Source organism: Vulpes vulpes, chromosome 8, assembly GCF_048418805.1.
Source record: "Vulpes vulpes isolate BD-2025 chromosome 8, VulVul3, whole genome shotgun sequence".
NCBI lineage: Eukaryota > Metazoa > Chordata > Mammalia > Carnivora > Canidae > Vulpes > Vulpes vulpes.
In genome coordinates, this window is record NC_132787.1 from 63178818 (window position 1) to 63190935 (window position 12118).

The 12118-nt window shown below is 53.7% G+C and overlaps 3 protein-coding genes and 1 long non-coding RNA gene across 7 annotated transcripts; 3 read left to right on the forward strand and 1 right to left on the reverse strand.

Annotated features, from left to right (window-relative positions):
- The first annotated feature begins 1598 nt into the window (after positions 1-1598).
- INO80B (INO80 complex subunit B) lies at positions 1599-4453 on the forward strand. Its single transcript, XM_025994490.2, has 5 exons — positions 1599-1755; positions 1993-2185; positions 2385-2503; positions 2674-2843; positions 3834-4453. Exons 1-5 carry the CDS (start codon positions 1698-1700, stop codon positions 4362-4364), a joined length of 1071 nt encoding a protein of 356 aa, XP_025850275.1. The 5' UTR covers positions 1599-1697; the 3' UTR covers positions 4365-4453.
- Positions 4454-4608: 155 nt separating this feature from the next.
- On the forward strand, positions 4609-7387 carry WBP1 (WW domain binding protein 1). 4 transcript variants are annotated; one of them, XM_025994491.2, is made up of 5 exons: positions 4609-5180; positions 5510-5611; positions 6154-6256; positions 6384-6560; positions 6732-7387. In XM_025994491.2, the coding sequence occupies exons 1-5, from the start codon at positions 5112-5114 to the stop codon at positions 7184-7186; spliced, it is 906 nt and encodes a 301-aa protein (XP_025850276.1). In that variant the 5' UTR covers positions 4609-5111; the 3' UTR covers positions 7187-7387. The 4 variants fall into 4 exon arrangements, with proteins under 4 accessions (XP_025850276.1, XP_025850277.1, XP_072623113.1 ...); XM_072767012.1 differs by lacking the exon at positions 5510-5611 and adding an exon at positions 5345-5433 and having other exon boundaries at positions 4949-5180; XM_025994492.2 differs by lacking the exon at positions 5510-5611.
- A 203-nt stretch (positions 7388-7590) lies between these two features.
- On the reverse strand, positions 7591-11299 carry MOGS (mannosyl-oligosaccharide glucosidase). Its single transcript, XM_025994479.2, has 4 exons — positions 10865-11299; positions 10445-10671; positions 9774-9970; positions 7591-9535 (listed from the first exon to the last, which is right to left on the reverse strand). The coding sequence occupies exons 1-4, from the start codon at positions 11205-11207 to the stop codon at positions 7792-7794; spliced, it is 2511 nt and encodes an 836-aa protein (XP_025850264.2). The 5' UTR covers positions 11208-11299; the 3' UTR covers positions 7591-7791.
- LOC140599984 (uncharacterized) lies at positions 8407-11430 on the forward strand. The gene is made up of 3 exons (XR_012003109.1): positions 8407-8593; positions 9403-9550; positions 9770-11430. It is a non-coding gene; the product is annotated as an uncharacterized lncRNA (long non-coding RNA).
- The last annotated feature ends 688 nt before the right edge of the window (positions 11431-12118 follow it).

Consider the following 12118-nt stretch of genomic DNA (forward strand, 5'->3'; position numbering starts at 1 on the left):
AGCTTAATAACTTTTGAGTTCAAGATAATATAGCTAATAGTGGAACTGGGTTTATTATAATAGGCTTGTCTGATTCCAAAGTCCATTCTGTTAATCTTAATCATTATACAACATTGACTTCTTCCTGAATTCCCATATATAATTTCATTGGTTCCTTTTAATTTTGTCACTGAAATGTCTCTTGAATCAGTTCTTTCTTTGTTCACTGATGCTACCTTACTCAGACACACATCTTGCACATATTTAAATATGTATTTAGGTGGTATATTTTTCTAATTATAAATGTGATATATACTGACTGCATTAAGAATATGCATTATATTCTATAATATAATGCATTAAGAAAATGCATTATAGACCTAGACGGTGGAAGTTCTCCAACGCCAACTTCTTCATTTTCTTAAAGTAGGATCCACACCCAACATGGGGTTCAAACTCAGGACCCCAAGATCAAGTCACATGCTCCAAAGACTGATCCAGCCAAGGACTCCTCCCCAACCCCAGCTCTAAAGATAACCACATTAAGGTGTAGTATATATTCCTCAATTTTTTCCTGTGTATATAGAAGCATATCACATTTTTAAAATGGGATCACATCATATTGAAACTCACCTTTCCTCTCTCTCTCTCTCACATGCGTGCTTTCTCTCTCTCTCTCAAAAAAAATTAAGAATAAGATTATTTTAAAAGGCAGGAGGAAGGGGCACCTGGGTGGCTCAGTTGGTTGAGTGTTGCCTCCTTATGCTCAGGTCATGATCCCAGGGTCTTGGTATAGAGCCTGAGTCAGGCTCCCTGCTTAGCAGAGAGCCTGCTTCTTCTCCCTCTGCCACTGCACCTGCTTGTGCTCTCTCTCTCTGTGTCAAATAAATAAATAAATAAATAAATTTTTAAAATCTCTGTCTCTGTTTCTCATGAATAAGTAAATAAAATCTTAAAAAAGAAAAAGAAAGTCTCCCTTCACCTTTGTTCCCCAGTCACCCATCAGAATTGATGTCACTAGTTCGGGTAGCATTCCTTTGAAGAGCAGCGTAGCTGCAGTTGTATGGATATAACAAATCCACGCACCAAATTATTTTGGTATTTCATTAGAAGGACACTTAGATTGTTTCCAATGCTAACTTTTGTTACCAATAGAGTTCCAGATTGTATAAATTCACCATAATTCATTTAATCATTTCTCTACTGATGAGAAATTAGGCTTAAATATCGTTTGCTTTGCTCCTAGGGCACTTGCACTATGAAGCCCTTCTGCCATTTTGCTCGCAGTGTAGTTTCTCCGGTACTCCTCCAGCGCACTGTGAGCTCCTCAAAAGCAGGGTAAAGTGTTCATATTCATCTTTGTAGCCTCGTTGCTTAAACCCTGAATTTGGCCCAGAGTATGTGCTCACGACGTTTGAGTGCAATCATAACTGAATCGCCCGCGTTGGGTTCTGGAATCGAGCGTGCGGAGGTGGAGCGACGGGAAAGCCGAGCGCCCCTTTGAGCAGTCCCGGCCTCAGAGGGCCCGGAACCTTTATCAGAACCCTCATTGTTTCTCAGGGGGGATTTTTAGCCACAGCGCGTGCCCCGCACAAGCATGGTTGCGATGCACCGGAAGTAGCCTGTTGTTTGGCTGGAGTCGGTTCTTCCGCGGGGCGGAAAAGGCATGTAAGCATGTGTCCCTACCATTTCCAGTCCCCTTTTCCTTGCAAGACCCTATGAGTAAGCTGTGGCGGCGCGGGAGCACCTCCGGGGCTATGGAAGCCCCTGAACCGGGTAAGCGCGGGTGGATAAAGCAAGGTGGACGTTCCTAGAAAAGGAGCCCCCCCCCTTTTTTTTTGCTCTTCCGAGCCTCCTGGGTATTTCGCCACAGGTGGGAAGGAGAAAGGCGGGGTGTTGTTATGGTAACTGCGTGTACCGCTGGACCAGTGAGGCCCCTGGGGGGATGGGGTTCTTCAGGGCTCTCCCTGCCCCGCTCTTGTCGTACACCGTTGACAGGCTCTCCTTACGCAGGGGAAGCGCTGGAATTGAGTCTGGCGGGTGCCCACAGCCATGGAGTGCACAAGAAAAAGCACAAGAAGCACAAGAAAAAACACAAGAAGAAACACCACCAGGAAGAGGAGGCTGGGCCCACGCAGCCGTCACCTGCCAAGCCCCAGCTTAAACTCAAAATCAAACTGGGTGGGCAGATCCTGGGCACCAAGAGGTGAGGCCAAGAAAGCCAAAGTTTTACTTGGGGAACTTTAGGAGCAGGCAGAGGTAGTAGGAGGAACTGGCTGGGCTTTCCGGTAGACAGAGTATGGGTACTGACTTCAGGGCAGACCCAAGAGGGTATAGGAGAATGCTAGTTGTAGCTGCCAAGCAGGACAGAACTGTTCAACTTACACAGCTTTGCTTCTCTGCAGTGTTCCTACTTTCACTGTGATCCCTGAGGGTCCTCGTTCACCCTCTCCCCTTATGGTTGTGGACAATGAAGAGGAACCTATGGAAGGAGTCCCCCTTGAGCAGTACCGTGCCTGGCTGGGTGAGAAGGATCTGGAGGTGGGGAAACTGGGTTTCTCATTATACCTGGTTAAAGGAAGAGGGTTGGTTCTGAGGAGGGTGAGACTTTTGAGTGTCTCAGTATTAACTTGGCCAAATTAGGGTTCTCCACTTGAACAATTTTACTTTTAGCTCTCTAACTTTACTTTCCAGATGAAGACAGTAATCTGTCCCCCTCCCCACTTCGGGACTTGTCAGGGGGCTTAGGGGGTCAAGAGGAAGAGGAGGAACAGAGGTGGCTGGATGCCTTGGAGAAGGGGGAGCTAGATGATAATGGAGACCTCAAGAAGGAAATCAATGAACGGCTGCTCACTGCTCGACAGGTAAGTCAGTTCATTCTTCTTTCACTAGTTGAATATATATTGAGAACCTCTTTGTCCCAAGAATGTTGCTGGGCAATGGGGATATCAGTGGTGAAAAAAAGAGGTTTCTGTTCTCATGGAGCTGCTGTTCTTGTGTGTGTGTGTTGGAGGGAGAGGGGTAAGTAAATAATTTTGAAAAGCACAGTTTATAACAAAGATAGGGTAATGAAATAGAAAGTGGTGGTAAGAGACAACATTAGGTAGGGAAGTCAGGGAAGACCTCTCTGATGAGATTACATTGCCAATACTGGAGCTTTTCAGGCAGAGACCAGCAGCTGCAAAGACCTTGAGAGTGAAACATGGCCAGTAGTGGTCAAGGAGAAAAGTGTGACTAAAGCATGAAAGGGGTATATGCAGGAAATGATAGATTTGATTTATATTTCAGTAGATTACTTTGGCTTCTCAGTGGAGATAAGGAGTAGAAAAGCAAGACCTGCCAGGAAGCTGTTGAAGGGGTCAGGTGAGATGGTCATGGATCAAACCAAGGTGAAGTTGTGGAAATGGAGGAAATCGGATGGATTCTCAATATATTTTGGACATAGATACTTGTTGGGAGTCAGGGAGCAGGGAGAAAAGAAGAATCAAAGGTAACCCTGAGTTTGGGGCTTGACCAGTTATCTAATTGATGCTATTCACTGAGATGAAAAGATTTAAAACAAAACAAAACAAAACAAAAAAGCAAAAAAACCTCTGGAGAGGTGGTAAACAGAGTTTTGGTACTCAGGGCAGGTAGGAAACGTTAATGCTTTTCTTCTTTAGAGTCAGGGACCTAAAGATGACCGTCTGGAGATCTGGGAGGAGGCAGCAGTAAGGCACCTGGAGAGGGGTGCTAATTCCACCCTTCTCTCAAGGCCAGCGCTTCACAAGACCTTGCTTCCCAGACCCCCACTTCCCTTACCCGGCTTGGGCCGACCTCGCCTCCCTGACACCACTCGGTCTGTCTCTCCCCAGCGAGCTCTACTCCAGAAGGCGCGGAGTCAGCCTTCCCCGATGTTGCCGCTACCTGTGGCTGGGGGCTGCCCGGCCCCGGCCCTCACCGAGGAGATGCTGCTGAAGCGGGAGGAGAGGGCGCGAAAGAGACGGCTGCAGGCGGCTCGGCGGGCGGAGGAGCACAAGAACCAGACTATCGAGCGCCTCACCAAGACCGCGGCGCCCAGCGGGCGGGGAGGCCGAGGGGCAGCGCGGGGCGAGCGACGGGGAGGGCGCACCGCGGCCCCGGCCCCAATGGTGCGCTACAGCAGCGGGGCCCAGGGTTCCACCCTTTCCTTCCCACCAGGCATCCCCGCCCCCGCGCCAGTGTCTCAGCGGCCGTCCCCATCTGGCCCTCCTCCTCGGTGCTCCGTCCCCGGCTGCCCGCACCCACGCCGCTACGCCTGCTCGCGCACGGGCCAGGCGCTCTGCAGCCTTCAGTGCTACCGCATCAACCTGCAGATGCGGCTTGGAGGGCCCGAGGGCCCCGGGTCCCCCCTTTTGGCTACTTAAGGTCCTTACCTAACCCGGACTCTGCGCCCTCTCCCCTGCCGGGTTTTCGTTCTTTTCCCCACCCTATTAAATTTAATCCGGTGCCTCGACTTGTACAGAGCTGGGGAAATGGGCTATGGGCAGGCCAATGCCCCGTACACACATTTTGCCCCCTCGGGAGATTGCGTCGACTCCGGGGAATATGGCCTCCAGGCAGCGAGAAGACTTAGGCGGCCTTTTGGGGACGCCGCCCCGCCCCGCCTCGCCTCGCCTCTTCCAGCGGGGTCACCTGGCTTGGTTGGGCCTCCGTCGTCATCCTCGGAAATAACGCTCAAGCCAATCAGTGGAAAATTTGCTTTCCTGGACGGCCGTTCATTGGCTGATAACGCGGAGCCCGTTCTGTTGTCCGTATTGGCTGTTGTCGCTGTCAGTCAGGGGCAGGGTCGAACCTTGCCCCACTCTTTGTCTGTGTGAGCTCTTGTTGTCTGGGCGAGTGGCGGAGGCGCGGCTGTGGATTGGTCGCCGGGAGAGCCCTCCGGCCCGTTCCTATTGGCCCGTCCGCCGGCGGGCGTTGCCGATTGGTAGGGCCGAGCAATCTGGGTCCTAGTTGGCAGAGCTCGCCCCGGATGGAAGCTCCAGCCGCGGAGTGATGGTGGCGGCAGCGAAGATGGGCCGGGCAGGGGCCATGGCGGTGGCGGCAGAGGTGGCAGGGGCGGGGCGCCTGGCGATAGAGGAGGCTGTGGTCTACAAGGGGCTGTAGGTGGAGGCATGGCTCAGGCCAGCAGCGGGAACGGCAGCGAGGAGGCCTGGGGGGCACTTCGCGTGCCGCAACAGCAGGTATCCCAACTGCTCCAAAAGCCTATCACGACAGCCATTTATTTCTCTATCCCCTCTCCTTGTCCCTACCTTTTGGGGGGTTGGGGAGGAACTCACGTAGCCAAAGATACTGTGAAGTTCCTAAATATGTCCCCTCTGCTCTTTGTCTAAACTTTGTAACGTAGATGCAGTTGACTTTGCCTGCAACTCCATAGACTCCCATCCCATGGCTGCAGTGGAAGCTTGCAGTGGCTCTCCAGTGACCAAAGACATAGTGAGGCCCAGGGAAGCTCCCTCTGTCTTACAACAGTTATTTGTGATGTTTTTCTGTGTGCCTATTGTCACAACAGAGTCCGGCAGCGTCTTCTCTTGAGGGAGCAATTTGGAGAAGAGCTGGAACCCAGACTCGCGCCCTGGATGCCATCCTTTATCATCCACAGCAATCCCATCTGGTTGGGAGCACTGCTCTGGGACTCATATGGCCCTTCCTCTACCCTAGGAAGCCTGAGACCCACGGGTGGAAAGATCCGGCTTGGGGGTGGGGAGGCATTGGGTGGGGGGCGGGTAATGAAAGCATTTTAGCATTGGAAATTACCTTAAACCCTTTACCCATTGTTTAAGACTTTGAGATAGCTCAGATTGCCCTCTGGCTTCTGCCCAAACACTCCCTTAACAGAAAACACCCTGGGGAACCAGCCTGAGTGTGAGAGAAGTCTCCATATGCAGAACTGAAATCTGTCTCTTTGTATGTCCACACCTTGCATCTTGTTCTCTAGACAGATTCCTAATGTTCCAAATCCTCTTCCACGTCAACAGCCCTTCAGATGTTCCAACACTCCTCTCACCATCACTCTTTCCCTCCCCACAAATCTCTCTGAGCTCAACTTGGCTCAGCGAGTGGGACTGTGCCCTTGCATGCAGTGGGGTGGGGGTGGACAGTGCCTGGGGCTGGGGCTGGAATCTCCCTTGGTTCTAAGTGCCTCCTTGCTCCCAGCTTCGAGAGCTGTGCCCAGGAGTGAACAACCAGCCCTACCTCTGTGAGAGTGGTCACTGCTGCGGGGAGACGGGCTGCTGCACCTACTACTATGAGCTCTGGTGTGAGTCTCCAAGGGGGCTGTTCTTGGGTCCTTCTGCCCACCCTCCCTTGGGCCTCAAAATTCCTGCCTTCATGGACCTTTCTGTGCCTGGGAGGTAGCTAAGACCCTCCCTCCTCACCCCTTGCAGGGTTCTGGCTGCTCTGGACTGTCCTCATCCTCTTTAGCTGCTGTTGCGCCTTCCGTCATCGTCGAGCTAAGCTCCGGCTGCAGCAACAGCAGCGGCAGCGTGAGATCAACTTGTTAGCCTACCATGGGGCATGCCATGGAGTTGGCCCTGTCCCCACCGGTTCGCTGCTTGACCTTCGTGAGTGGCTGGAGGCTCTGGGCTCACTGCCAGCAGCCTCTCCCAACCCAGAACCTGGAATCATCCACACATTCCCCTTTTCAGAAATTTCAAAGCAGACTTTTCCTAATACTAGAGATACCACTACGCCACCTCTGGGTGCCCCACCAACCATGCCATTCTTTCCCGCAGGCCTCCTCAGCACCTTCAAACCCCCAGCCTATGAGGATGTGGTTCACCGGCCGGGCACACCACCACCTCCTTACACTGCAGCCTCAGGCTGCCCCTTGACTGCTTCCAGTGAACGCACCTGCCGCTCCTCTGCTTCTAGCTGCCCTGCCCCCTGCGAGGGAACAAATGTGGAAGGTGGTTCCTCCCACCAGAGTGCACCCCCTCATCAGGAGGGTGAGCCAGGGGCTGGGATGAGCCCTACCCCCACACCTCCTTCCTGCCGCTATCGCCGCCTGACTGGTGACTCAGGTATTGAGCTCTGCCCTTGTCCTGACTCTAGCGAGGGCAAGCCAGTCAAGGAGGCTAGGGCTGGTGCCACCCCACCAGATCTGGAGGACCCTTGTGTGCTGCCCCTCAATCCTGTACCCCAGGCCTCCCCTGTGGAGCTAGCTTCCAGTGAAGGGGACATCCCATAAACAGTTTTGGGAGGGTGGGTGGATTACTTGCTCACCAGAAACTGCCCTGGGCCCAAGTTCTCTTTGGCCTCTCCCTGCCACTTCTAATCTGCCTGAAAGGGGTGGAGTCTTGAAAAGAGTGGCAGTGTTTGGGGGACTGTGCTAGCTCTACCCCCCAAAAACACACAGGAGCCTTTGATCTCATTAAAGAGATGTGAACCAGCTGCTTGTGAATTTGGGTGGACTGGTGCTCAATGGACTAGTGCTCAACTTGCTGCATTGCTCACCTTGACCTAACTGGATTTGGAGGGGACATGTAATGCCACTTTTCCCACCCTCCTCTGAAAAACAGGAGGCAGCCCTAAGGTCTGGACTGAGCTGGAACTTCTTGGTGAGGCAGAGCTGGCAAAAGAATAGAGTCTGGCGTGGTTTTCCAATTTATTTAGAAAAAATAGACTCTGAATTCACATTCACCCCAGGGCTATGTGGGATGACAGGAAGGAGACACCTGAGATGAGCTGAGAAGGATTTGAAGCACTAGTATCTGAGGGCTGGGGGGGTAGAAGCTAGAGACCTTGTCCCTCTAATCCAGACTGGGGGCCTGGCACCCCTCTCATCCTCCCTCTTTAGTAGTCTTCAGCCATGGCCAGTAGGACAAGGCTGGTCCAGCCTTGGAAAGGGCGACACCCCATTCCCCGCCCATCCCGGTCACTATACTGCTCCCAAAGGAAACCTGTGGCCTGATACTGCCGCCAGACATTGCCCACCACATTGGTACGGAGCTCACGGTGGAGCTTGGCAGCCTGGGCCTGGTGGGGACCCTCCAGATGACCATAGTGGTAGAGGGCCCCTAAGGCCAAGTAGTTGACATTGAGCCACACAGCACCCCGCCAGTAGGGAGGATCATGCTCTGAATTGCGCTGGCCATAAAAGGGGCTGGAGGCTGCAAGGGAGCGCAAGCCAAAGGGGCTCCAGAGATGGCGGCTGTCAGCTAGAACATCCAGCAGAGGCCCAAGGCGGGGGGAATTGGGGTCCAGCAGCCTCAGGAGCAGGGGAAAAAGACTGACATAGCCCAAGGCATCCACATACTGTAAGCGAGGGTGGGGCCGGCCCACTACCCGCACCAACCCCTGAGGGGGCCGAGGCTTCAGCTGCACCGCTTTTGTGTGGTTCCCAAAGTCTGCAAAGACTCCTAGCTCTGGGGCCCAGTGCAGCTCATCCAGGTTCTCTTCTGCCTCCAGTGATGCAGCCAGTGGACCCAGCTCCGCAGCTGCCTCAGCCTCTCCTAGCTGCTCTGCCAGCCGCAGCAGCACACGGGCACCCAGTGCCATCCAGCATCGCAGGTCCAAGTGCCGCTCACTGACTGAAGGGTGTGAAGCCCGGGGATAGTCATCCAGCCCTGAAGGCAGCGTCTTAGGGTTCAACAAGGTTGGCAAGACTGGGTCCCGGCCCCGCCAGCGGTAAGATAGTGGCACTGGGCCTGCCTGGCTCTTATGGAGCCAGGAGAACCAAGCACACAGACGGGGGAAGGCCCTGCGGAGGAAGGCAAAGTCCGCAGGGTCACCAACCTCTAGCATGTGGGCTACAGGCAAAAGCAGGGTTGGGGGGTTGGCGTGGGCTGCCTTCTGCACCAGGAATTCTGGGGGCACCCGGGCTCGAGCCTCATCCCCTAGCACCTGCTCCCGTCCAATCCAGCCATCAGCATTGAGCAACCCCAGCCAGTGGCCTAGGACCTCCCGGGTAAGGCGGGGATCCCACCTCTGGACCACCAACTGGTGAAAGCCCTCATCCCAAAGGAAGCCTCGTGGGAAGAATGACCGGGAGGGCACTGCTGTGAAAAGAGGGACAGGTGGAAAGAGGGCTGGGTCCACCTTCTGCTCAGATCCCTCAACCCCCATGTCTGCCAACACCAGACCTTGTCCGTAAAAGTAGCCAATCCCACCAAGGAGGCCACTGAGGGCAACCTGACCCAAAGCCTGCTCCTCAAGGCTCAGGCCCTTCTCCTTCAGTTGAAAAGTCTTCTCAAAGTGTTCTCTAAAGGCTTCAGCATGGCTCTCCAGGGCTTGGGTCAGTAGGCTGCCTGCCAGCTGCTCCACGGCTTGGCTTCTGCCTGCCCGGGCACTGCCTGATTCAAACAGCAACTCCACAGAAAAGGGGGTTTTCAGTGTCACCTGTTGTATCAAGAATTGCCCTTGTCCCTGTCCTTGCCCACTTGGGCCTTTGTCCTCCCATTTCAGAGATCCTGGCAAGCCGAGGTATCGTTCAGGGGAAGCCCCTGGGGGCCGGTGCTGAAACCAGCTATTTAGGCGACTCTTCACCATCTCTGTCAGCAAGGGAAGTCCTGGGTTGGAGGACCAGAAGACATTGTAGCTTGAAGGGAAGAAGGTAAATAGGAAACATTACTCAGGAGAGGATGGTGAGCATTATAAAGAGAAGTAAGAGGAGACTGGGGGTCGGGATGGAAGGGTTTGGCAATATAGGGGACATGGAGCCTAGTGAGAAGGGAAATAACTGGTAGAAAGAGGGTAGAGTGGGGGAGATAGAAATCAGGCTACATCAGCATCCATACTACCCCAACCATCACCCCACACTCTCTTCCCCCAGTTACCTGCTATACTTGGGGGCAAGATCCCCTGGATTGGTTGGCGCCATAAGTGTAAAGCGGAAGTCACCAAGTTCACTGGAGTGCCCACTGATGAATTTCAACTGCCCTTTGGCCCCAACCTCTGGCACTAGGACTTCCTTGCCATCTGTCACCACATAGAAGAACAGGGACACCAAAGGAAGGGCAGAGGTACCTGAGGCCTGGGTGACCAAGGAGGACAGAAAAACACACCATTAGATTAGCAGTCTCTCCTGAAAATTCAGCCTTACTGAAAGGGGCACCATGCAGGAGCAACATGGTAAACATAGATCTATAGTGTTGAGGGTCAGTGAGAGTCAGCACCCAGTGAGATGAGGTACAGAGCTTTGCGCGTAGGGTTCTCTGGGAATTAACAGAGTGCTTTTGTGTCATGTACTATCCTAAGAACTCTACACATCATTTTCTTTCATTCTTACAATCCTATGACTTAAGTGCTATTTGTATCTCCATCTTGCAGACTAGGAAACCATGGCTTATGATAATAAATAGAGATGGTCATATAGACAAGTGTTTAAGGCAGGCAGCCAGACTCAGCCTCTGCCGTTAACTGCCTCATCATACTGCGGTTTGCTAGCAGCAAAGAAAGGGTGGAGGGAGTCTGGGCTGGGGGGGGAAGGGTGTCCTGAGGCCCTGACCTGAGGCTCTACAGTCACTCTCCAGCTCCAGTCCCCTCCGTGCTGACCCCCAGGCCTCTTGACGAACTCAGTGGTGAGCCTTAAGGCCCCATCCTGGATGTGTTGCCGCCCGAAGGAGAGACCGTCGTGGAACTCCCAGCCATAGGGACCCACGCCGTCCCCCTGCTCACACGTGTGCCTGAGCTTAGGGGTCCCTGGGGTGGCGCCTTGCTGTGCCCACATCAGTCCTGGGGGTAGAACGGCCACGTAAGTCAATGAGAGGGCAGGGGATCTGTCCCTCTGGGTCTCCGAGAACTTCAGGGTCAACCCTCCTCATAACTCTCCTGAACCACGCCCCTCCCCACTCTTGCTCTGGCGTGAAGCTGGGGCGCCCAGATTAAGAGTTCGCCTGCCTGCCCGCCCTCCCCGAGGCCCAGTTACCGGTGAGAAGGGGCTTCGGGCTGCGGGTCTTCATGCCGAAGTAGACGTGAGGGCGGTAGGTGCCCCAGAAGAGGTCCGGGGCCACCGCGGGGCTGGAAGAGTCGGGAGGCAGGGATGGGGGCGCAGAGTGCAGTGTGACCGCCCGCCGTGCACGGTGCCACTCCAGCAGCCAGCATCCTGACAAGCCCAGGGCCAGAGACAGGACCACGACGCCCAAAGCCGCTCTCCAGGCAAAGCCACGGGCCTCACCGCCCCGTCGTGCCGGGCCGCCCCGAGCCGCCCTTTCAGCTGTCCGCGCTCCGTCTACAGGAGCTCCGCGGCGCCGCCGCTCGCCCCGAGCCATCCTAGCACCGAGGTGTGTGCTGCGGGGTCCTGCCTGGCCTCACCCGCCGGCCGGTGCCTCCCGCTCCGCTTCCGCCTCCTGTCGGAAGTCCCGCCCCGCCACGTCAGATTGTGTCTCCGAGTACGGAACCGCCGCCACCTGCGTGGCAAAAGGCTGTCTCCTGGGTTAACGTTTCTTTGGCACCCTCGCGGATTTCTCAGGCTAGTAAAGTAATCTCACATTGGCTTGTTCTGTTTTTCAAATGACTATGTATTAAGGACGTGACACGCCATCCCGAGTATTTTACAGTCAATCGCCCCAATCAAGTAGTTGAAAACTGGCCTAGAAAATTCAACTTGGCCCAGGCCAGAGCCAGAAAATGGCTAGCTTGGAGCCCAAGTGTATCTGGATCATTTTGCCCACGCCCATGCCTTCTTTCCTAGTTAAGTGGAGTGTGCCAGAGTGGACCCAAGAGGAAGCCTGAGATCTGTTCCAAGTGTCTTTAAGCAACCCTCTGACTTTAGACAAGTCAGATCTCAGCCTAGGATTCCTTATCTAGATGAACCCTAAAAGGCCATACGGTGGTGCACGCATTTTAAGAATGCATTTTCTCTCCTTTTCTACAACCCAAGCAAAGAAGCTTAGGGGATCAATTATATCCAGGTCAGGGAAAGCTGTGGGAGGGAGGCAGCATCTGGACCTCAGGTGGATCTAGAAGAATTTACATTACACTTGATGGTGGCTCAGAAAAGCAACTTAGATTCAGTTAATTATTTCTCACCAACAGCTTGGCATAAAAGTTATTTTTATAAAGTACAAGTCCCTATCCTCCTTTAAAAAACCCTACTCAACACTATTATGCTACTCTAGCTATTACCACACTTCCCGTCCAAACTCATTATATAAAGCCAATACTGCATGTTGCCTGTCCA

Excerpts from the sequence above, each read along its gene's own strand:
- INO80B (XM_025994490.2), top strand. The coding sequence starts at position 1,698 with ATGAGTAAGCTGTGGCGGCGCGGGAGCACCTCCGGGGCTATGGAAGCC. Across the intron at positions 1,756-1,992 it reads TATGGAAGCCCCTGAACCGG|GGGAAGCGCTGGAATTGAGT; the intron begins GTAAGCGCGGGT and ends CTCCTTACGCAG. Across the intron at positions 2,504-2,673 it reads GCAGTACCGTGCCTGGCTGG|ATGAAGACAGTAATCTGTCC; the intron begins GTGAGAAGGATC and ends TTTACTTTCCAG.
- WBP1 (XM_025994491.2), top strand. The coding sequence starts at position 5,112 with ATGGCTCAGGCCAGCAGCGGGAACGGCAGCGAGGAGGCCTGGGGGGCA. Across the intron at positions 5,612-6,153 it reads ATCCACAGCAATCCCATCTG|CTTCGAGAGCTGTGCCCAGG; the intron begins GTTGGGAGCACT and ends CCTTGCTCCCAG. Across the intron at positions 6,561-6,731 it reads CGGTTCGCTGCTTGACCTTC|GCCTCCTCAGCACCTTCAAA; the intron begins GTGAGTGGCTGG and ends TCTTTCCCGCAG.
- MOGS (XM_025994479.2), bottom strand. The coding sequence starts at position 11,207 with ATGGCTCGGGGCGAGCGGCGGCGCCGCGGAGCTCCTGTAGACGGAGCG. Across the intron at positions 10,672-10,864 it reads CCCGAAGCCCCTTCTCACCG|GACTGATGTGGGCACAGCAA; the intron begins GTAACTGGGCCT and ends TTCTACCCCCAG. Across the intron at positions 9,536-9,773 it reads CTTGCCCCCAAGTATAGCAG|CTACAATGTCTTCTGGTCCT; the intron begins GTAACTGGGGGA and ends CTTCCCTTCAAG.